Source organism: Xyrauchen texanus, chromosome 26 (genome assembly GCF_025860055.1).
Source record: "Xyrauchen texanus isolate HMW12.3.18 chromosome 26, RBS_HiC_50CHRs, whole genome shotgun sequence".
Taxonomy (NCBI): Eukaryota; Metazoa; Chordata; class Actinopteri; order Cypriniformes; family Catostomidae; genus Xyrauchen; species Xyrauchen texanus.
In genome coordinates, this window is record NC_068301.1 from 24114879 (window position 1) to 24141174 (window position 26296).

The 26296-nt window shown below is 37.6% G+C and overlaps 1 protein-coding gene across 1 annotated transcript in view; it reads right to left on the reverse strand.

Moving 5' to 3' along the window:
• Positions 1-26296, reverse strand: part of LOC127619558 (gamma-aminobutyric acid type B receptor subunit 2-like) — a 300286-nt gene that overhangs the window by 58254 nt on the left and 215736 nt on the right. Inside the window, exons 9-13 of the mRNA XM_052092421.1 lie at positions 23047-23124; positions 21012-21162; positions 20366-20498; positions 19132-19239; positions 13414-13536 (exon numbers count right to left, since the gene is read on the reverse strand). Coding sequence (XP_051948381.1) covers positions 13414-13536; positions 19132-19239; positions 20366-20498; positions 21012-21162; positions 23047-23124 — 593 coding nt within the window. The remainder of the gene's footprint in view (positions 1-13413; positions 13537-19131; positions 19240-20365; positions 20499-21011; positions 21163-23046; positions 23125-26296) is intronic.

Genomic DNA, 26296 nt, shown 5'->3' on the forward strand with positions numbered 1-26296 from the left:
AAATACCATACCTTGTTTTCAGGGTTGGGGAGTAACGGAATACATGTAAGGGGATTACGTATTTAAATAACAAAATAAAAGTAACTGTATTCCACTACAGTTACAATTTAAATCATTGGTAATTAGAATACAGTTACATTCAAAATATATTTTCATTACTGAAGAGATTACTTTGCATTTTATTGTTATTTGTTTCATTTAATATTTAGTCCTTACAGATGGAAAACATTTATACATAAATTATGCGATCAAAGTGCATTTGAACAGCGGTGAAACACTTTTTTATGATGTGTTACATTCATACGAGCAGAAAGAGAAGTAAGTTTGAAGTAAGTTTGGTGCAGAAGAAATAGAAATAAACCTTGTGTAAATTGTCAGCTTTATGCTAAGCTAAAATGCTATTTCTAGCCATTTTTACATGCACATGTTACCAGACACGATCTTGTTTTTTATCAAGAAAATTCACATGGATCATAATTTTTGACACAATTTTTCTAGTAAGATCTTTGATATTAGGGCAAAAATCATATTCTTGATAATAATTTTTGTATTGTTTTCCTGTAAAAATATCAAAATCAGTTTGATTAATCTTGTTTTAGAAACTACACTGCATAAGATATTTAGGTTTTTCAGAGAATGTATTTTTAATATGTGTATTTTGTCTTACTGTACTGACAGAATTTTTACAGACCTTGAGTAATCGAACAAAATAAGTTACAAATTACATTTTACAGCATGTATTCTGTATTCTGTTGTGGAATACATTTAAAAAATAACCCTACCAACCCTGCTTGTTTTATAGAAAACATGGTTACATTGATCTAACAATGGTAATGAAAATGACTTGAAATAAAAATGGTATTGAAAATGACTGAAAATAAAGTTATTTTACCTTTGGTTACAATGGTCTTACAGTTATACTATGGTTACTATGATACGATGCCCGATAAGAGTTGCTAAACTGTATACAAACACTCACGCACAATCACAAACACAAACTGTAAACATCATGTATCTGCATGATAACAATAGTTTAAAGTAGTTGTAGCGGAGCCACAGGACACTGTATTGCAGCTGTGAGTTTCTCTCTCAGTCTTTCTTTCTATTACCTGCCCTCGTGTTCACTCTCAAACACACACCCTTACTAACACACACTAATGGATTTTCTTCTTTGTGAGGAGCTGGAGAGCTGAGTGTAATGGATCTGTCTGGAGCTGTGATTGAGAGTGTCTGTTCAGCACTAGAAGCGAGCGAGTGAGAAAGTGTGTGTGTGGGGGGGGGGGGGGTGCATGTGGAAGATATGGGACTGGGTTTGATATTCTTGTATGTTTGCTCTCAACTACGGATGTAAATGGTACAATAACATGTAAAGAGAGGCCTACATTTGTGAAGAATGCAGCCAATTCTTTGCTCTTTTTGCTAATTTTATGGCTAGGGTAGTGGAGATAGGACAGGAAATTATGTGTACAAATGGGTCCGGGAAATCACAACTCATGTTGCCCACATGATCACCACAACAGAATGCATCAGAGTGTGTGTGTTGACCACTAGGCCACAGATTTGACAGATTGCTGACTCTTGTGGATATAAATGAATCCTCAAAATAATACCAGAGCTTGAAGGGAGAATGCAGAAAAAAATGGTCTACAGTACTTTTCGTCATTGAGATGAATGCCAAAAAGTGGCCCAATTTACCTGAATTCAACCAATATAAAGCCAGCATGCAATAAATGCACTAAAGAGTGCTCCAGATCTTTGATGTGCCTGTGACAATGATCTATTCAGCTGAACTGGTCTCAGGCCCTTACCAATCTGTGCATTACACTGCCCTGATGGACAATGCTCCTTGCTAAGTACAGGACCCCTTGACACTGTCTTTAATTTAGAAGGCCTTTAATTGATAAATTGCATCTCCCACACACTCAATCAGCAGTCGCATAGCAACAGTGCATTGAGAGAGAGAGAGAGAGTCTGGTTTTCAAGACCACATAAATGCAAGGGACAATGGGAAAACAGGATGATTTAAGAGAGAGAGAGAGAGCGAGCCCGAAACATACTCTACGCCAATAAGTGAACGCAAATGCTTCTACCCACACCCAGATTCACCCATTGTCACTTTTTCATAATGCAATGCAAGTATGTGCATTTTGAGCCAACCGCCTGATCTCATGAAAATTACAAGACTGAGGTTTGAGGTGAAATGTCTACTGTCACTCATCCATCCATCTTCTATAACCGCTTGTCCTATGTAGGGTCACAGGTAGTGCTGGAGCCTATTTCAGCTGTCTCGGACCGAAGGCAGAGTAACATACAGGACAAGTGGCCAGTCCATCACAGGGCTAACACACAGACAAACACATTCACACTCTCACTCACACCTACAGGCAATTTTGACATTTAGAATTCATTTGACACGCATGCTTATGGACTGTGGAGGAAGCTGGAGCACCCTGAGAAAACCTATGCAACATGGGGAGAACATGCAAACTCCACACAGAATGGCCCTGTGTGAACCTGGACTCGAACCATGGACCTTCTTGCTGTGAGGCGACAGTGCTTAACACTGAGTGACCATGCGGCTCGAAATGTCTACAGTGTGGCCCCGGAATGTAACATTTTCTTCCAGACAGATGAGGTTTTTAAGGTTAATGCACTATCGGGTTTTAAATCAACAACACCATGCCACGGCCTATCAGTTGAGCTACTGTGCAATTTGAAATAGGGATGGGCATTTAGAGTAATTTTGTAGACAAGTACTCTATCACATTAAAAACAAGTAATCGATTATTTAAAATGTAGTTCAACCTTCAACTTTTGAACCAGTTTTTCTTTTTTCTTTTTCCTTTCTCCCCAATTTGGAATGCCCAATTCCCAATGTGGCTTGTTGAACGCGTAACCGCAGAGACATAGCGTGTGTGGAGGCTTCAAGCTATTCCCCGCGACATCCACACACAACTCACACCACCGAGACCGAACCACATTATAGCCACCACAAGCCAATATAAATACAATATATACAATAACAAATACAATACAATATAGCCAATACAAACACTTTTATGATGGCAATAATGGAGAGATTTAGGTGAGAGAAGAAGTTTCAATCTTTTAATGGCAAGCAAAGGAACAAAGGAAAATCAAATTGCAATATTCGAGTAGTGATTTTACTAGTTGAAAATGTAAAGCCAAACGAGTATTCGATTAATTGTGAACATGCCTAATTTGGTCATGTCATGAAAATACTAAAATTATCTATTGTAAACATTGTTGACGTCATAAGTTACGATTGTGTGAAGTACAGGGCAAACAGTAAGTGTTTATGAAATAATCATTTGCCATATTACTTTTGGGAAAGGAATAAACCAGGAAGCTATTGCTATTTTTGCAATTTAGATTTTGCTTGCAATTAATAATTTTTAAATACATGGCTACATTTGAATGTAGAAATCTTTTTTTTTCCCCAGTATAGTTTATGGAATCTACTAGTAGGGGCTAACTGCTAAACTGTGCAATGTATTGGCTAAGCTTTGTTTGCATAATAATTCTCTGAAATGTCAATAGGACCTATCACTTGAAACATTCCTTAAACACTCATATATGGATTATGTTACATACAGTATACACACAATAAACTACCAGAAATCGTCTCTTGTCTACTTCACATCACTTAACCATGATCATATGATCATACGTTATTTCCACAATTCCTGCCAACAATTACAGATAGAGCAGAAAATAACAGTGTCCACATGATCCCCACACTCCTTAATGCAATCCTTTTCCTGCTTCACAATCATGATCAATGGAGGATTGAGGTAGGTGACTTTTCAGCCCTAAACGTCCCAGTTTGTTTTGTTGAGCCATTGATTCCTGCACAAACCACAGCCATTTAATATAAAGAGTCCTCCAAGGCCCTTCAGCTTTCTGAACACACACACACACGCACACCCACGCACGCGCGCGCACACACACACACACACACACACACGCACACACACACAGTTTTTGCAAATGTCCAAACACATAATATACAAAAGAGGCTGAAGAAAGAGACAAAAAAATGGACAGATGACTTCTTATTCCCACGATACCTGCTCTATTCAGGCATTCTTAGGCGACAGAGAATAAAAGGATTTTGTCCGAGGCTAAGTAAATCATATAATGGCCCACCCACAGTACTACACACACAGCCCAACACCTGATAGCTGTAAAGGAGCATCTTTAGCAAACAGCTACAAAAGAGCAGAGACAATAGGTGAGATCAGGTACAAATTTCTATCATGAAAAATGGCTTAGTAAACATACTTAACCATGTCTTTATGAAAATCTAAACATGCAAAAAAGTTTATGTGATGTTTAGGTTTAGGGTTAGGGGGTTAGGCAATAGAAAATATCACCAACATGATAGAAAAACAAATGTGTTTGACTAATAAATAGAGGTGTCCACTACTAAAGCCCTATTCGGATGGTATAAGTTTAATATATGGGGACGTGGGGTAATGTAATAATTACCAGCGCTTCTCAGTAATTTTAAACCCGTGCAAATTGGTCATGTCAGTAAGTTTTTCGGACTTTCCAGGACTGCACGTTCCTGCACTGGTAAAAATTACAGTGTGTTTTACCTACTATAAAAATGACCCCTAGTAATATTAATCCAGTGCAAATTCACGTTAATAAAAAGCCAGCAAATCTGCACTTTTAGTACATGGGCCCTTTAAATATAGCTGTTTCTTAAGTCTGAGAGTCTGAACTGGATGTTGGTCAAGAGAAGATACCAGAAAATGTAAGATGTGCTTCACAACTTCAGATAACGCTGGCTGTGTATTTGGACTGATGTATGTTTTTCTCAAGCTTTTTATGCTGTTGAGTGTTTATTTACCATGTAAAAGAGAATTGAGCAATTTTTGATTATGATTTGAGCAGAATGAATGAGGGAAATTATGCTGAGCCCTGCATTTCAGAACATAAAATGACATAACGTGAATAGTCCTTATTTTTAATTCAAGAGGGTAATATAAGATTTCAGGATTGTTAATGTCACCAGTTCTGTTGTTTTAGCTCGATATTCTAATCTGTTTCTTCTAATAATCACAAATACAGTATATGCTCATGTTTAATATTTCCTGCATAATTAATCGGCACAGTATACATTTTCTAATAGGTCTATTACACGTGACAGCAGCGTGAAAAATGCTGTAGACACACCCGTCTCTGTGATTTTTACAGACATAAGTGTCTGTAAAGTGATGGTAAATATTACGCAGTAATAATTACTTTATGGGCATATGGCCAGAAAACTAACCCCATCCGAATAGGACTTAAGAAGAACATTCCCTGGCCACATCAAATCTCCAGAGTGGATCCAAGCATAATCTAGACCTGCATCTAAAGCAAATTTGTTTAGACAAATTACTTACTGTAGGTCCCTCTTAAAAGGAGCATTTGCACATGAAAAGACCTGGTGACTCATGCCTGCCTACCTGTCTTCAGTCTGAGAGAGCGAGAGAGAGATAGAGAGAGAATTCTTGTGATTTGAACACTCCAGACAATTTGACAGACAGCTCACTTTCACTCAAGAACACTGAACTGCAAGTGAGCATTAATAGCAGAGTGAGTCCCTTAATTTATATAAGCGTGTATCAGTGTTAGTGTGTGAAAGAAATTAAGAGGATGAGAGTAAAGTCTATGCTTAGATTTTCTGTGTGCTGTTACGTCTCGCACAAGTATTCTAGTATTTTAAAGTATACCCTTTCCTTTGACAAGATGACTGACTGCTATGTCAAACTATTTAGTACAGTCAACTCCAGGCACATGCACTGAGATGCACACAGACTATAGGCTAGAAAAACAGTGCTGCTCGTGAACAGCCTGTGCGTGCAATGTAGCGAGGAAAACAGAAGTGTACTTTAGTCTTAATGCATTATTTAGACTGGACTAGTTTTCCAAAAGGAGGCTAGGTAAATTCACGTTTCCCAAATGTACTTTGTGATTTTAATCCAGTCCGAATTGAACAAGTCTGTGTTTTTCTTGTGCAACTTTGATCAAATTGGAGCAAATTACCTACTATCAAAAGCCTTTGAGAAGTTTATAGCTACATTTCTCATAGCACTTTCTGGTGCACCTTCATTATTGATTTCAACCTTTTTGGCCAACTTTTTGGGTAAAATAACAGTCTGTGGTTTAAGCTCTGCTGGCATCCCTTTCAACATACAATGAACATTTTATCAATAAGTAAAGTCTGATTCAGGATGCCACTGTGGTAGCAACACCATGTATTATCCTCACAATAGTTACTTCCCGTTATTAAATACAAACTGCTATAATTAATAACATCTATACACACATCTAGTGCACATTAAATTCCATAACACCCACATCCAGACACTCTCACCTAAGTAATAACTACAGAGATCTTAATCCCATCCAAATTAGTACATGAAATGACAAATGTCCTATCTTAACAATTGCAACTGACCCTATTAAATGCATGCTGCTCAATCACGTTATTAAAATGGAAATGCATCAATAAGCTCTTAGTTTTGGCATTTGTTTGTTTTCGCTTGACACATCGTTCAGCATGTACAAGAATCTCACACAAATTCTAAATATTTTCAGCATTTTATGATGTGTGTGTGTATGTTTGCAGGCGCCGTCATTACAGTGCCTGTCCAAAGCCTTTCCATGTATTTTTGTCTCTTAGATCAGCAGTGACAGCGCTGGTTTATGGGTGTCAGAAACCTTGGCTGTTACCATGGCAATACCACACTGCAATACTATGTGCAGGCAGACTGCGCTTGCTGCAGCGCGACAAGAGAACAGGAACGAGAACGGTGAGTGTTGCAGGAGAAACCTGCTGAATACTAATCAACCACTCCAGTTTGTCCTTCATCAGACCAGAGAATCAGAGCAATACTCTGTGTCTACATTATAGTTTCTCTCTCTCACTCTTTCTCTCTCTCTTTCTTTCTTTCTTTCTTTCTCTCTCTCTCTCTCATAGACCAGTATCCACATGGAGAAACATTTTGTTTTGCCAGGTAATTAAGGTTCAATCAAAAGTAATTTGCTCTGACCTGATGCTGCATTCTGTTTGTTGGTAGCAGCTTAATAACATGTCCATGAACTTGTTTGTTTCAAACCTCAATAGCTTAGGTTATTTGCTGTGTGTATAAGGGAAATTGCATATTGTAGGTGCTGCAACTGGTCAGTATAATGTATCTTTAATTGTGTGTGTGTGTGTGTGTGTGTGTGTGTGTGTGTGTGTGTGTGTGTGTGTGTGTGTGTGTGTGTGTGTGTGTAGTTCACTTACAGGTGAATTGTGTACTTCTTTAGTTTTAAAATACTTTCTCCTACACCAGCTTAATAAACAGAGATAACTAAGTAAGCCATTCGTAGGTTGATTCCCCTGAAAAGTATAAACACTGTCGGTTGTTGGCATTATGAAAACATTGCTCTGTTTGTTTGAGTGCCCTGTCCAGCCTGACACAGCAATATTGGCTCAACTAATTCTGTAAGTTTAGGGCAGGACAATCTGCTTGTTTGACCAACGTCGGATGGAAGTGTTCAGAAAACCTGTTTGTCAACTGTAATTGTTTTTGCAATTTCTTTTGAGTGACACTAGTTGAGCAGAAATTACACACTTCAAATTTAAGAAGTACTGCGGTATGACCAAATAATTGAAATTTAAATGTACAAAAATTCTATATAGTCTATTAATTCATGTCATAAAAACTGCATGTTTAATAATTTTTTCTTTTTTTATTCGTTTTAAACAAAGCATAACAAGTCACAGCTGTCACTGTTTGACATTTCAAGTCAACTTTCCTTGTATAGTGACGAACAGGTAAAAAAAATATGTTTGTTCTGCTCTATGCGGCAAATATGGCCCAGTTTTGGCTAAGTTGTTCTTTGTGCAAATTTCTGCAAACTATTAATCTGGATGAGAGGAGGCACAAATGGAGCAGGTTGACTTTGCTCTCAGCAAGCTGGAGTTTCTGGAACACAAAAAATGCTGTCCATTTAACTCTGTTTCGAGTTCCTGATAGACTGTCTCCTGTAAATGTCTCCAGCTTCATAGACATCTCTTAATTTTAAATAAACAAATAAACAAACAAACAGTCTATATTCCATTGTTACAGGTAGCCAAGTTGCTGAACTGTTGGTTGCTAGACGTAATTCCTACTCAACTGTATCAGGCAGCGAATCATGTGATCTTCGCTATCTACACTCCCAATGGCTGTCAACACATCGTATTGGTGCACATTTGCATAAAGTTTAACTTTGCTCAACTTCATACCATGCACAACAGTCATTGTCACACATATATATATATATATATATATATATATATATATATATATATATATATATATATACAAAAGCAATATCACACAAGTAAGAGTGCAATATGGACCTACATCAGCACTGCTGTGATTCGGCCGCAGGCACGAGTGCATAGGTAATTACAGCAGTGCTGATTTAGGGCCATATAGAATGATTTCAATTGTGATATTGTTCATATACAACAGTTCAATGATCAAGTAAATTTTAAAAAATTTGAAAAAACTAAGTATGGTCATAAAAACGCATTTGTGCATGGAACTACTTTCTTACGTGACCAATCAGAATCTGCCATTGCTGGTTAAAACCAAATGATGCGACCAAGCCTCTGTTAGTAATTTAAAAAGTTCACTTCGGAAATAGTAACACGGCTTGTGCTGATTCGAACAAGTTATTGGATAAACAAGGATGGATGTGTGTGTGTGTGTGTGTGTGTGTGTGTGTGTGTGTATGTGTGTAGCGTGTATTTATCACTTTGTGGGGACCAAATGTCCCCATAAGGATAGTAAAACCCGAAATTTTTGACCTTGTGGGGACATTTTGTCGGTCCCCATGAGGAAAACAGCTTATAAATCATACTAAATTATGTTTTTTGAAAATGTAAAAATGCAGAAAGTTTTCTGTGAGGGTTAGGTTTAGGGGTAGGGTTAGGTTTAGGGGATAGAATATAAAGTTTGTACAGTATAAAAACCATTATGTCTATGGAAAGTCCCCATAAAACATGGAAACACAACATGTGTGTGTGTGTGTGTGTGTGTGTGTGTGTGTGTGTGTGTGTGTGTGTGTGTGTGTGTGTGTGTGTGTGTGTGTGTGTGTGTGTGTGTGTGTGTGTGAACTCATTCAATACTGTTTAAAAGCATCCCAGGGTGATACCTCAAGAAGTTGGTTGAGAAAATGTCAAAAGTAAATTTCTGCAAATTCTAGGCAAAAGGTGACTACTTTGAAGATGCTAAGATATAACACAGTTTTCATTTATTTTGGATCTTGTTTAGTCACAACATAATTCCCATTGTTACATTTATGTTATTCCATAATTTTAATGACTTTAATATTATTCTAAAATGTGAAAAAAAGATCAATTAGAATATAGCATGAGTGTGTTTCAAAACTTTTGACCGGTAGTGTGTGTATATATATAAATGTCACATTCAAAACATATTTTGTTTTCATGCCTTTCATTTTTAAATTATTTTGGGTCTGATGTACACTTTATATAGTGGTGAATGGAGAGAGGAGGAAAGGGTAGTTCGTCTAAACAACCTAGATTGATGGGAAAGTTAATGGGCCTTTTTCTAGCACCAATCAATCTGCGCTAATCTCCCTGCTTAGAGATCTCCAGGGATGGAGGTGGACATGATTCCATAGTGTGATGGCAAAGTCCACTCAGCCACATCGCCTTTTAGTGCTGCTTAAGACCTTTTCCTCTCTCTCACTAGACCCTTTTCCATTAACGGGGTACCTCGTCCTTGAGCCTCAGAAAAGGCAGTTCTAGGCTGGAAAAACTGAGGTATGGGGACAGAATAATAATAATATCCATACATACTAAATTAAGCTTTCAAAAAAACAACAACAATTCAAAACAAAACTTGATCCAAAGAAACTAGATTGCGCCCATTTTTATCAAAGCTGTCTGCACTAGTGATGTTTCATTTGTGAAAGAATACGTCTTTTTGAATAAATCTTTTAAGTGAACGAATCGTTCTCCTTCACCTCCATACATTGATTAATATTTCTTGTTCACTGACATCTCTCCCTTTCGAAGCCAGTGAGCTCAGCAGGAGATGGCTTTGGTAACTTTTCATGCCTGTAAATACTGAGTAGAGCACAAGCCAATAGCATTCGAGTGCAGGCTGTAAAGCAGCATATCATTGGTTTTACAGACTGAACGAATAAGCCCTTTACTGAACCAATAGAGTCGGTCGTTTGAGTCTGAACAAGATGAGACGTTTCGAATGAATGAGAGGAGGAGGCAAGTGTTTGGTTTAGTTTGGCATGTGAGTCAATTGCGTTCAACAAGGAGAGACGGGTGAAATGCACTAAGACAAGTTTATAGGTATGCACATATTTATGACTATATAGTTAAAATTACATTAAGTAAGAGTTGAAATCGTTTGCTTTGATGCACAGTGTCAGATATTTAGACTTTTCTTGAACTTGATAAAAGTGAAGCCCAGCATTTTACAAAATATCAGAACAATTAAGGCAATTTTTGTAATTTGTGTCCAAAATTTGTCCTGCTTTTAGAAACTGACTATAGCGTGAGCCAATAGTATTCGAGTGTGGGCTGTGAAGGAGCAAATCATTGGTTTGACCCAATGAATGAAGACACCCCATCAGTGAACTAATATTCGGTCATTTGAGTCTGAACGAGACAAGACATCTTGTTGATGATCTGAAAACTGGTACACTGGTACACTGTTTCACAAACAAAATGAATGAAACAGTCATGAATGAGGATCTGCTGACTGGCTGAACAAGAGGAGGCGGCAAGTCATTCGTTTACAATCTCATTCAACAAGAAAAGTGGCCGGATGAATAAAAGTAAGTGATGACCACACATTACAATACGGACGTTATTTAAACTCATACATATTTTTTAGGCTAGCAGGGATCGACAATAAGGAAGGCCCTATGCCCAGGGCCAGTGTGAGAGAGATTCAGGCCAGTTGCTAGAACTGCGAATTGCCCATTCGGGCAATTGCTGCATTTATAACGTTAGTGCAAGCAGACAACAAGTGAGTGAGCACAAAAATTACAAGGAGCGAACAAAGTCTTCTAACTGAGCACTCAGAGACAAGCGAGTATGATTATATTTAGTTCGCAAAGACACGCAAGCACCTAATATTGTGGACGTGTGTACACTCAAGAACGTGCAGACACAGAGCGCGCTCTCCAAGAACTGTCCTGGCTCTTTTCCGAGTCTCAGCAGCAGTAATTACCAGTGTATAAAATAGCAGGGGAAAAAACCCACTTCAGGAATTTCGGAGTGGAATGGCACATCTTGCGTAACTTTTTAAGTATCCCTGCACATTCAGTGTTCACAGTGTGTGAAATTCCCAAATGTTTTCGTTTTTGGAACGAAAACGAAACACAAGAAATCAATAGTTTCTTTGTATTGGACTGTAAATCTCTGTCTCTACATGCATCTCTGTCATCATCTCTTTCCCATAGCATAGACAACGTTTAACGTGCATGCACTCTCTTGAAGGAACAGAGAGCTAGAATTGTTCCCCCAGTAAAAAGTGACAGCAGTGATCTCTATGGTTAGTTTAAAACTATCAACAACAACAAATTTACTACATAGGATTTTTGTACTTTTAAGTTTAAGTACCTTTTATCTCATTAATTTGTCTTTGGAGATGAAGTGCAGAATAAAACATAACAACCTTAGTTTAACCCCGATTATACACGTGGATCTGAGAATCATGAGCTCAGAATCCAAAATGTAAATATACATTTAATCAGGTAAAATTACAAAACGTAAACATTAATTTGACATGATAATAACATTTGATATAAAAAGAAGCAAAATCACACTCAATGGTCAAACTTGTCCCTCTCTCAGGGATTCATATGTTTATTACAGTCAGCCAATAATCAAATCTTTAACTCAGTGACTAAATCTTTGATCCTGGTTGTGAAAACATTACACAGGGCCCAAAAGTTGACAGAATGACTATGGGAATGGGTGACTGAAAACCTATCATTTGCTCTACAGAACTCTTCGCTTCAAAACGCGTGTGTAAATGACAGGATGGCTGAGGTTAATGTGATGAATTAATGAATTAATATCTGTAAAGTGCTTGTATGGGGTTACATAAGGCATAAATCATATCTTGTAAATTGTAAACCTGATACAATTTGGGGGGAATAATACGTCTTAAAAACGTAATATACAAGATATAAAATATATTTAGCTTCAGGCATACTTTTTTTTTATAGCCATGATGGTAAAAAAGCTTGTTTATCTTTTTGTGTTTGGGCCAGTGAAAATTTTGGCAGGGCAAGTAAAAATCTGAAGCGCTTGCCCAATTGGGCCAGTAGAAAAAATTCTTAGCGTTGAGACCTAGGCTAGTTTTGATGTCTTTTTAATATAGCTTGTAAAACATTGTGCTTAGCAGTTCAAAATATGATCAATATTCTTTGTTATCTTTTGTTGGGAAACGCTTATGATGCTTTAACACTCTGCAGAGCTGAAGTCTCTTAGTAGAATAGTAGAATAGAAGAATTTTAATAAAGGATAATTAGACTTGTTCTGACTGGCGACCTGTCCAGGGTGTCCCCCGCCTTTCGCCCAATGTTAGCTGGGATAGGCTCCAGCCCCCCGCGACCCTGTACACAGGATAAGCGGTTGACGATGGATGGATGGATGGATAGACTTGTTCTGGTCATAAATTACCTTGCTTTTGGTCCAATGTAATCACTCGTTCAAAATGTCTAAGAAGGGTAATTTGGTCCCATCTACTGGCACACAGGCGTAATTTGCAGAAATGGTCAATGAACGAATCAATGAATGAATCTGAACAAATCTTTTTGGTGAACGGATTCTAAAGACTCTAGTCGCTGAGATGAATCACAATCCCCACCACTAGTCTGCACTTGAAAACTTGATGTAACTTTAAGAAGAGCCATCCGCTACTCCACTAATCTACTGGTCAAGTATGAGAATGTCCATTTTAGCCTTGTACTCAGCAAAACATCCTCAATCACTCACGACTTAAGTCCAGCCTATTATGAAGCCCTGCTAAATTCCTTGTCACACACTTCATCCTCTGTGTGTCAACAAGCGACAGCCTCATCCAAGTGTCTTTTCTCCAAGCAAGTGTGCCAATGCCCCACATTCCAGCTGGCCTATGTACTCACGAACTTGGTTGTGGGGGGCGGTCCATGATATCTCACTTCATGAACCAAAAATAATGCACATGGTAATAAAACCTTGGGTGGTGTAAGTACTTCCTAATTATTCCAACTCCCCGTGCCTATGATGTAATTCTGATTTATTCATCATTAAGACCAGGAATGAGGAATTCTGCTGAATCGTTACATATGACACTAAAAATAAGCAAGCAAACTCGCCTCCAAGCTGTACTCTTCCACAGTTCTCTTCAGGGGATCTACAATCTGCCAGCATATGAGGATGCACAAATCAATCAATAACATCCCACCCACGATGATAAAGAGCTTCTGGTCCTTGATAATCTGGAAAAGAAAAAAACAGAGAGGGAAGAGGTGATTAAGGGATGAGAAATTGTGAGATATATAGATAAGAACCATCAATGGGCTGCTCGCTCAATTCAAAAGCGTGATCTTCTCTTGCATTCTGAAACTTTGTGGATGAAAGTGCAGCTACTGTCTGATCTTTTTTTTTCTATTCTTCTATTTAACAGTGTTTGACCTGAACAGAGCCCAAATCAAAGGAAAGGTCACAGCTAGGAGGCCTGTGTGTATTCTAGAGGAAAAATGCAAGGAAATATTATTAGCGCCCCAGCGTGTGATTTAGAGTAGATCCACTAATTCGTTTTGATCAAATGACTTTTGATGGCTTGCAGAGTGAAGCCAAAAGAAGCCAGACCAGAACATTTTTTACCTCTGAAAATATTACACCTCAAAACAAAAAGGTGGCGAAATGGCATACACACTATATGGCCAATTGCTTTAGGTGAACTATTCTTTTAAGAAGCCAAGCCAAACCAAAATGTTTCATGGATAATTATTTCAGAATGGACACTCTTTATCGAAGTTCATGGGTCCATTAAAGGGGCTAGATATTTGAAATGACACAGGATCATGACACTTCACAATGCATTAACAATATCACAGAGTGACATGATTATTGAACTTCACTTTATTGTACAAATTCTCTTTTTATAATGGCAAACGGAAGGTGATGAAGGATCAAAAACTAATAGCAATCATAAAATACCAACCTACACCTTGTCACTGCTCCAAATGCTTTCATCACCAGAAGCTATAAATACTTTCAAATTATTCTTATCAGGCACAATAACTAGTTTAATGCCTCTTATCAGGAAGCTTGTAAACTAAAATCGTTTGCTTTTAAGAGCAATATGGCTCTGTATAAGCTTTCTAATTCACAGTTTTAATGGTGCACTGTTTGTAAAAGATTATTGCTGCAGGTCTACAAGAATATGCAGTGCATTAGTGTCAGAGTGTGTTTGTGCTCCGTCAAAGTTGTGCAGGACATCATGTGCTTGTGCCTAATTGAATTTACAGATGCACACATCTCTGATACCATCTATTTGAGACACTGTACTTTCTATAATGCAGATTTGGTACAAGTAAAAAACTATTATTACTGTATGCGTTGCACTGGCGTAGCCACGGGTGTCCCAGGGTGTGCAGATGCCACCCAAAACATTTGTTTTCTCACCCAAATGAAATTAAGATTTCTTTTAATTCATATATTGACACTTGTGAAGATGACAAATTGATACATCTATTCCTGAATTTAATAATCGATTTCATTGTCTGTAATTATACTTAATTAGTTAAAGAGACTATTTCAGATTACACGTATGCTCTCACAACAGACGCAGAGCACGTGAGACTGAGAAAAGCACACGCTTTAAATTAAGCAAGCTTTTGCTACCGAGTTCAGCTTGTCTGTGTCATAATTCATAACTACGTGCCACCATTTGAGCAAACTAAGTGGCTGTTGTTCTTTTCTTCACTACTACATTACCCATATACACATTTGGAAAGGTACTGATGGTTTTACTTGTTATCATTATTTGTTCTTTATGTGCTGTATGCATATGCCATTAAGTTGCTTATTCTGTGACCCTTCTTTATTTGTAGAGACTTATGTGCCTATTTTCATGACAGATTTAATTTATGTTTTAATTGTTGTGTCAGTAACTAAACGTTTCCATTAGATGATAATGTTTATTATGCATAATCAACAATCAACTTACCATCTGTTTGTTAGTTTGCATCAAGTCAGACATGTTATCCTTTATTCATATTAGCTCAAAAATCTATGTTATATCAGTTTTATTGTTCCGTTAATATTTGCAGTCACACATAAACCAAAGCTCTCTGTACCTATTTCCTGAATGCAAAGACTGACCAGTGAATATTTTCTTACTGCTGCACGTTCTTTTGTTCCACACAATGCATCACAAATGTAATTATTATCCAAAATAATTTTTTGAGCCAGTGAGTGTACAACTTTGTGTTTTTTTGTTGTTGTTGTCATAAATAGACACGTGTTTGCATGTGCATCTATTCCAAATATACTTTTGTTTCTGCATCTCAACTTTTAATCAGGCAGGGACAGGTGCACTGTCCACCGCTGTGATTGACAAAGCCCTCACTGTGCTTCGAGGCAGAAAGAGACTGTAGCCGACCCCTCGGACCACCGGACCCGCATCGAACGTGGGCTGTCTGAGGAGTCAAAGCTGTGAGACTGCTTCTCAGCTTGATAAAGAGATTGCACACCCACATACACACTCACAAACCAGTCCTGACAGCAACCATCGCTTTACACTGCCAAAGCCCAGCAGTTCATCACTATATGGAGCAGAAGTCAGCTCACTGCCAGCTTCCTGCACACTGAAGCCAGAGGGAATCAGTCCTTAGATTAAAACCCTGAGCCTGGATGTTACATGTCTCTCGATTTATTTCTTTATGTATCTTCTGAACACTTCTAATTGACGTCTTTTCAGCAGATGTTACCAAGCCCTCTTATTTTTGTCTTGTTTCCCAGAAATTATCTATAAACATATCTTAAAACAAGATAAAAACACTTGAAAAGTAAAATGTGAGAATTGTAAACAAGAGAAAAAAATGTGTCAAAAGGGTAAGAAAAATGGACTTGTTTTAACTTATTTTCTTACCCCATTTGCAAAGTAGAGATGATAATATTTATTTATAATTATGCTTAACCTTCATAAAGATCAACATTTGTACAGCAATATTTCAGGCAGAACATTTTCTTATCATTTACTCACTCTCATGCATCCCAGATTTGTATGGCTTTCTTTCTTCAAACACAAATTAAGATTTTTAGGAGAATATTTCAGCTCTGTATGTACATTCAGCGTAAGTGTATACACTGGAGGCACATGGATTAGAATACTTTTATGCTGATTTATGTGATTTGTGGAGCTTCAATATTTTAGCACCGATTAATTTCATTGAATGAACCAAATATTCCTGAGATATTCTTCTTAAAATCTTAATTTATGTTCTGCAGAAGAAAGAAAGTCATACACATCAAGGATGGCATAAGGGTGAGTAAATTATGAGAGAATCTTCGTTTTTGGGTGAATTATTCCTTTTTAAGCAGGATGTAGCCCCTGTACCAAAGAACTTTTGCCATGCCTACTCTACCTCCTCTATTGTGCAGGACGTGACTTGCCAAGTAATCCAGCATTTTTTTGCATTCCTTGCATTGTTTGAACATGTTTTATGCACAACAATAACGCTCTGTCGGCATTAAAGGGAAATTTAGACCCTACACATAACTGAAAATCATTTTTTATAGTTGTAATAATGCAGTTAACGTACAGGACGAGTATAAACACTCGCCATATAATAGTTCTCAGGGTTATATTGTATCTCATGTCATGTTTTTGTTGAGAAAAACAAGCATATCCACGTGCTCAGTAAACTATATTCATTTGTCAGTTTAAATGATGGAATGTCCTTTACCTCAGCTAGCAAAGTCTTTCTTGGATGCCATGTTTGTTGTTTACAGAAGTGTTGCAGGGATTATGTTAATATGGGGATGCTGCTTTCTGACGAGCTGCACATATACGTGAGTAAATTGTACACCAGCTTTCTCACAGTAAGCAACATTCTCACAATAACCCACTTTTCTGGTGTCAGTACTGACAGAACCGTTTGCTCAACAAATGTGATCAACTTGTGTCCAGACTCCACAGCGCCATCCAGTGCATTCTGTAAGAACTGGCAGTTTTAGTTTGTGTGTTCAGGAATAAACATGCATCTCACTGTATATATATATATTGCCGGCAAATTAAAACTTTGGAAATTCAAATAGTATTTATACTATTCGAATAATTATTGCATAATGAATATTCGAATATTCAACTACTTGTGCACATCCCTAGTGTTTATCATAGAAAAATTATGTATTTGAATAGTTGGCATACAGTGTTCATTATAATGGGGCATAGGTTTTGCAACTCGGTACTCAATACTCACTACTCATGAGTACTTTTAAATTAGCTACTCTTTTACTCGTACTTGAGTAGTTTTTAGAACAGCTTTTATTTACTCTACTCATACTAAATTGTTTGGGAAATAACAGTACTTCTACTTGAGTAGAATTTTTCAGTACTCTTTTCACCCCTGTTTCTCACCCACATCATATCGCTTCAGAAGACATAGAATTGACCACTGAAAACATATGGATTACTTTTATGCTGCCTTTATGTGCTTTTTGGAGCTTCACAATTTTGTTACCCATTCAAGTGCATTGTATGAACCTACAGAGCTGAACTATTCTTCTATAAATCTTAGAGTTCAGCAGAATAAAGAAAATCATACACATCAGGGATGGCTCTATAATGATGGAGTAAATGATGAGAGAATTTTCATTTTTGGGGTGAACTATCCCTTTAATATCTTTTTTTGTCATCTTACTTCAAGGATATTTACTGGAAAACAGGACAGAAATACTTACTATGAAAATGATTCTTGCAGTGCACCAATTCTCTCAGTACAACACATCTTCCAATTGTACCTGCAGCATTGTTCATCACCCTCTTTCTTTCTCTCTCTCTACCTCTTTCTACTTCTTTCTCTGGATCTCGCTTGCAGTATTCATCCCCACTAATTCAGACTGCAGCAGTAGAAGTAAGCGGTGAGCTCTATAAATAAAGATGGCCAGCAGGGTGCTGGAGCTGTGGCTAGCCATCCTTTACAGCACTGTCATACAGTATCAGTTGCCACACCTGCCACATTCTTACAGTGCATTGAAAAAATAAGAGTAGAGAGAAAAAAAAGTGTATAGAGGAGGTCAGTGGGTGTGGATGAATCTGTTGTGTTAAAAAGCTGTGTGGATGTGTTTGTTCCTGTGAGTAGCTAGAGTTAAAAAAGAGGCCCTCTGTATTTCAGTGTGGTGCTTTTTCTTTTGAAAGGACAGAGGAGACTATTTCTAATGAAGGAGGAAGACACTGTTCTTTATAAAAGATCAGAGATTAATTCGGTAGGACAAGCAGTGCTGGCTGATTCTGGATGTGTCAGGAAATTGAGCATGGAGACCTTCAATGAAAAACGCAGTTCTATATTATAGCATTTTAGTTGAAAAATGAGAGAGCTGACAGCCCAAGGCAGCATGGCTTTTCTGTGATGCTTTAAATCTATTTCTCTTCTTTTTAATCATATTTCTATCTTAATATCTTAAGACAATTCTTATGTACAAACCGTAGTTTAGTTTAATCTTAGTTAAAGTCTATTTTGCTGTATTGTAATTCTATATAACCACAATAAGAATGCACTGAGATGTGACCAATGAAGCAGTCGACAGATATTTCCAGTTCCTGTGTGTTCTGCCCCAATGAAGCACAGTAATTTGTTCTGTATCATGTGACTCTGGGTGAATACAATCTTTTTATACTATCATCCAGGCTCACTTTCCTCTACAAAACACAAAAAATACTGATCCTGTAAAATTTCTTAACAAAATCTCAGTGACCCTGTTAACACATATTTTTAAGTCCAGCAGTTACCAGCCATAATTGTCTGAATGTCTATTAGAGGTGCCAGATCATTTTTAACATGCTTTGGCCACACATATCTCACCTTTTTCTTCATCTTTACATTCTTGAAGATGGCGTGCACTCTCCAGGTCTTTGCAAACATGGCACCAAACGCTGTTGTATAACCCACAATAAGGATCCATGTACGGACCTGTGAACAACAGATGTAAAAGTAAAACAAGGTTTCTTCTAGCCAAACGCTCTTATCTTTTATAGATTGACATTCAGTATCATCGACGAAGCAAAATTTGACTCTAACTCTATTCTGTAGAATATAACCAAGCGCAAGAAACTCTGAGCTGAAAACATTATGATCCCAAGTCCACTATCAGAAAGCAAATTGAGTGGCAGGTTCTGTTGAGAGCTCTGTGGAAGTTCCTGAGGCATGAATTCTCTGCTTTGTCATCTTAATCTTTCTTCCCCTTTCTACAAATTCAGGATTCCAGAATCTCTTTACTCTGTTCTCCATTGGGAGTGAAATGCATATACCATGTAAAGGTCAATCAATCTCTGTCTTCGAGTCAAAGGCAAAAACACAAACACATATTTATTTTACTTCTTAATTAAATTGCCTTGAAGACAATGAGTCGCAATGAAAAAAGAAAAACTAAACAACAAAAACAACAACAAAAAACTTCTTTAATGCTCAGGAATATTAATTGCCTGGTGGTATCCAATCATTCAAATTGTAGTGGAAGCCTACATCTCAACAGGCCAGAGAGACCAGACCTGTCTGAGGCAGGAAGCATTTGCCATTCTCGACACATTTGTCAGCTATTTCCCAGGGACTCAAGCTATTGCTGTAGCTAAAGCCTTGTAATTAAAAGGTGGATTATGGTCACATGCAAACAGGGAACAGAGGTGTGATGGGACACATCCAATCTTACTCAGTTTAGTGACACAGTTATGTGGAAAATAGAGGTGAAAGCGTTCAGATTAAAATCTAAACTAGCAGTCTAACAGCAGTGTGGGCACATCTATTCATTCTTTAGTTTGACTATATTCTGCATTTCATAATTCATAGTAGCCATCAAAACTATTCCCATGAAGATGGGAATAATGTAGAAACAACAACAACAAAAAAAAGCTAAACAAAAAGATTAAATTCTTCAAAGTATATACCATATTCGGAAAGTCACAAATATTACACATGTGCTTTTCATTTAGTTTTGACGCACTTCTAGTTTAAGCCCCACCCACAACCGGCAATATCTGAAAATAGATACAGAAATACAGTCGTGTTTATGTTTGATTCACATAAATCAGCCATTACTCACAGTGCAAAGAGTCTCAAACACTTTGTCCGACACAAAGGATCCATCCAGACCGAAGAGGAAGATGGAGGCGTACGACAGCATGCCTCCTAGAATGATTAGGTTGTTCATATATGGACTTGACATTTTGATCAGCCTGCAGATGGAGGGAAGCCCACAGCTGACACATTAAATATTCACATTTAATTTATTATTAAACGTTTCAATTATTAATTTGCATCTACACCCATAAATGTATGAGAAAAATATGAGCATGACACTACCTTATTAATTGATGTTGAAAGGTGACCCTCTTACAGTGGCTCCAAAAAGTATTTGGACTCTTAAGCCACACTTAAAAATTTATGAATTAGATAACATCAAACCAAGTGGCATTTATATTTAAGGAAGATACTGTAGCATAACCACTTTTATTGTAGATGTAGATATACTGTTAAGAAAGAATGCTGTTTTGCCACTATATGTATGTTAAATATATATTGAACACATATACATCCACTAAAACTCCCTTTGACACCAGTTGGTTAAAAGTCATTGGTCAAGTTAGTTCTGAGTTCTGACTTCAATTTTAAATGTAACTTAAATGTCCAAATATTTTTTGGTCACTCTATTTGAACTTTTTGGTTTTGTATTCTAGTTCAGCACTGACCTGTGGTTGCGGTTTTTAATGTTAAAGAAGAGAAAGGCTCCCGCCATGACCATGCCCAGGATAGTGATGGTAGACAGGATGCTATATAGGGGGACGTTTATTTGCCGGCGTTTATTTTGCACAAATGTCCGATCCTTGGGCGGTTCCACGCCTTTAAGAGAATTACAACAGTTCACAGTCAGTTACAATTGAAGTCAACTCTGAAAACGTAACCTCTGAGAATGCCTTCTGGGTGTTCTAGGAAGACGCTCCAGTTTAATTTATATTTATATGACTAGGACTTATACAGTATATACAGGATTATCTAATCACTGATGTGACATATTTGACTCTATTTCTGTGCAAGGTTATATAACAATGTTTGTGGAAGTTTTAGAGACTATGGTGGGGGTTGTGATGTTTAATGCAATCTTACATCATAATGAAAAGTTGAAGGAGAGTACATTTGACTACTTAATGGCACTGAAACAAAATGAGTCACCAAAATGAGTCAAGAACTGTTTGTGTGACAGACTTGAACCAACCTAACATCCTTAGAACTTAGTGTGACGCCCTGTCCTCGATTTAGTTTAGAAAGTACTGCAAATACTGTATACAGGCTTGGGATATAGGGTTCTACTCTTGCTTGGTACTTAAGTCCATGAATCTGTCCATACACTACATGGCCAAAGTGTACTCCCAAACACCATACCCATATGTGCATACTCAAAAACATAGGCATTAATAGGGAGTTGGCACAAGAGTGGCGATGGGGCCTTGCTTGCCAGTTGGTGTCCCAATTCATCCCAAAAGTACTCAGTGAGGTCCAATTCTTGGGTTTATGTAGGCCACTCAAGTTCTTCCACAATAATTTGTACTATTTTCATGATGTTGCCATGCTAATAGCCTCTAAGCTCTATGGAACACCCCAATTGTAGTGATAATGTTGAATATGTGGAGATGTATGCCTGTATGCTTGATTTTATTGCAACATTGATATTGATTGCACCTATTAGTAATGGATGTAGCTGAACTTATTATTTATACCTTTGGTCATCCAATGTATTTTTGGCCATAAAGGTATTTCCATTCATTATGATTAATAAAATATATACATTTTATCCATCTCAGGAACTATTTAAAAATATGCTGTAAAGTAGACCTGTCGTAAGGTTATTTCTTTTGTCTGTTTATATTGTATTTGTGCAATGCTGTTAAATCCAATTTAAACCAGCCTATTGTGTTTTTCTGGTTTAACCCTTAGATGCATACCTCAGGTCTTTAGTGACCAGGAACCTCATTCCAACCACTGTGCCTCATCCATTTTTTTTAGAGTTGTGATAAATACCTCTTTATTATTCTTTATTCTCTCTCCTATAAATAGTGTACAAAAATAAATAAAATAACAATATTAATTATAATGGTTTAGTACCAAAATTGTATAGGGTCATAAGAGACCCTAGGCAAGCAACAGTGTCATTATTTTTAGCTAGTCTTTTAGCCTTGCCATGCTGGTCTTCAGATGTTTAGCTGCTCTCCTTGCTAACAAGTGCCCAAAATGCTCTACAAAAAATTTAAAACATACCAGCCTAACCATCTTAAATTTGTTTAAATGGTCAAAAATGTACCTTTAAAAACAAAAACAAAAATGCATATCACAAAATGAAAACACTGCAAATGTACCTCATTTTTGTTCAGTGCATGGCCATTGTTTTCCCCCTGAGTACACATTGCAAATGTGCCAAATAATTCCCTCAGATCCACTTTGCCTCTTAACAAGTTCCAGTGGAGGAAGCATGAGGCATTAAAAGAATTGTTTTCCTTCAAACCATCCACCACTGTGAGTTTCTTAAGAGGCAGGGATTGTTTGAAAAGATGAAGATCCAGGGATTGAAAAAAAGCATGTCAATGTGGGCAAATGGGAAAAAATTACTCTTGCAAGTGTGGTGAACTAAATAATTTAACAGCAAGTACAAAACATTGGTAGGCATATGAATATGTTTCCCTTTCACCAATACACTGACCCACAAACAAACACAAAAAGGGATTTTCCTACCTTGGAACCTGGTGTTGTTGATAAGGTCTAGTATATCTGCTATGGCATTGTACTCGCCCACCTTCACCTCCTGACCCTCTGTGAAAGACAACGAGAATAAGAGGACAGCGGTGATAAGAGGAGAATGTTCAAAGCCTGTGGCCTCCAGAGAGAAACAAGACAATAGAGAGTACATTTCATTTCTGTGTGCTTCACTGCATAAGAAGTCCAACATATTGTCCTAAATTGCCATGACATGCTGTGTGCGATGTTGAATCTTTGCTAGTCATGTAATGTGAGGGCTACAGGAGCTGAAAGAGTGCATAAATGGTAACCTTATGTATTTGCACATCAATTAAAAGACACCTGATTTCTTAGTGTGCATATCATGTGATAAAAATAATGACGACCAGGCACCAACAGGCAGTGGGTGTAATGGTCCTGTCACTCTGTCAGTCTGGGTTTTTGTCTGACAGGACCGTGGCATTATCGTCCCATGTCTCTCTTGTGTTTCGTTGTCTGTCTTGTTGTGAGTGCGCAGTTTCGATTGTATTCCCTGCCGTGCGCTCTTTGACCTGTCTTGTTTCATGTCGGGAGAACGGTGTCTGGATCCTGACTTCCTGTCTGGTTTCGTTCTGTGTCGGGTTCCAGACACTCGTGAACCATGTCTGTCTGTTATTGACGTGAGTGCATCGCACTTATGTCATCTTGGCAGCATGCACCCGCATCAATAGTTTGTTTGTCTCTCACAAACAAGGGTGCGCCTCGTGTAGCGCTTGCATTGTGCGCCCGGGTCGCTAGCTGTCTTTGTGTTGCGCTGAGGTTCGGTCACTTCAGTCTGAGGTGTCGGGTGTGTGTGTGTGGCTTGCAACTCTTGAACAGGTGTCCTGTCTTGTTTTTGTTGCCTGTTGCGTGCATCACGTGGCGTTTGCCTCATGGTAATAATAGGCAAACAAGTAGGCAAACAAGGAGGCGGGTATGTCGTAAGACAGAGAGACGTGGCGATACAGATACAAAACAAAGCCACATGCTCTCGCAAGACAACAAAACACCCGAATAGCAGGAGCGCACATTGGAAAGACAATGAGGCAATATACGCTCATGCCAACTGACAAACAAGACAAGAGAATGCGTAGCAACGCCAAACAAAGCGATGCCACGCATTTCTTGTTTGCCTATTATTGGTTTATTAGTCACACCTGCCCTGTCTTGTTAACCTGTTCATTTCTCTCCCTATTTTTGTCTCCTCGTGTTTGCTGTCCAGTGCTGTTCGTCTTGATTCCAGTGTTGGTTTGTGTTCTTGTTATTCCCTGTTCCCGTTTCCAGACTGGTCAGTCCTGTTATTTGCATTATCCTCTGACCCAGCCTGGATACCTTTCCCCCCCTACTGGATAGTTTATGTTTGTTTTTCCCCCTTGTGGGAGTTTTGGTTTGTTTTTAATTTATTTTGTATTAATAATTTCCTGTTTATTTTTAACTCGGGCTTTTAATTAACTTTAGCTTGGGTCATGAGCCTCATTATTCTCTGCAATTCGTGACAGTGGGAATCACTTCACTTGTACATTAATTTCAAAACATATCTAAAAATGCTGTATTAAAGAACTCATGAAATCCTAATTGAAATTTTCTGCCTTAAAGTCCTTTTTTTATTTTAGATTTGACGCTTAAAATCCTTTACTTAGAATATTTACTTTACTTAGTATTTTGCCTTGTTCCAGTAAATATATCAAAATATTCTTAAAACAAGATAAATTAATTCAAGAAGCATAATGACATAAGATATTTTGTCTTGTTTTCAGAGAAAACGAACAGAATATAGTAACGTTTATGCTTTCAAAAATGATTTGCCAATGGGGTAAGAAAAAAAGGAAAAACACGTTTATTTTTCTTACACATTGGCAAATATTTTTTTCTTGTTTTAATCATAAATCCCATTTAATTTTGTTAGATTTCACGTAAAAAAACAAGGCTATTTTTTTACCGAAAATAAAACTAAAATACTAAGGAAAAAAATATTTTTGCAATGTGATGACTCATTCTGACCTCAGAAGTGGATATACATTTTTGTCCAATAAAATGCTCTCTACAATGAGAATGTCCCTCCTCTAATACCACCTGCTAGCAACAGCAAGTAACAAATCATGGTTCATGTATGTGACATAAACTGAAGGCTAATAGCAATTTAAATAAAAAGGCATGCTTTCAATGTGCCCTGCTCCAACTTCCTGTTTCAACAGGAAATATATCAACACAGGAAAGAAAACTGTGCTCATCAAGACATTTCATAGGGTCTTTAAAGACAAAAGTTAAGAATGAAATAAAACTGAGTTACTGGATATTTGTGTAGGCGATTAGACATATGTTGAGGTAATGTGTCCATAGATGCAGTAAAATAAAGCTTAGTGTCAATAAATCCTAAACAGAACAAGACTTATTCTCAGAGGTACAATTCAAAGCAAGTTTATTCCAAAAGCCATCTTAAAACTCAATATTTGTCCCTGGTGTGCACTTCAAGACTGCCTGTGTATTGACAATCACACTACCAGGGCAAGATGCATTCCTCCTTGAGATGAAAACTCACTTAAGGACACTGAACATGAAAAATAAGATATTTATAATTTAGCTCCAAGGAGTCTCAGTTTCTGGGCTGCTAATACTAAAATTGTTTACTGTTACTTTGAAATGCAGCCCTGTGCCAAACCATTTTCTGTAATTACAATTAGCAAAACAGAAAAACGAGTACAACTTTGGTAGTAAATGCAATATTCCTTATTAAAACAGGACATTGGGTATGGCATACAGTCAGGCATGTGCCGTGGGCTTTAAGACTTGGCAAGCATTAAAGATTTTTAATACACATTTTTAAACGCTGTGCCCAAAACACATAATACGGGTGAGTGTTGCAGAATCGGTGATGGCTCATATATGGTGATAAAGGGTTATGTTGTGGGTGTTAAGCACCAAGGTTCAATCGTTATGCCATGTTAAGAGACAAACAATTTATTGTGGATGAGTCATTGTAACACATAAATGACGGGCAAGGAGGAGGTGGGAACCGGACAAACCATCAAAGTAATATTTAATGAAAACTCAACAAAAAGACACAAACATCCTCGTCACAGTCATAAATGCTAATGACAACATCTCATGACTGTTCATGGCTAAATACCACTGTGGTGCATGTGGAACTGATACATCATTGTGTACCATTAAAACGTCCTTTGTATCAGGTATTTGACATATTTGACAATGGAGGCAGGAACCCTGCTAA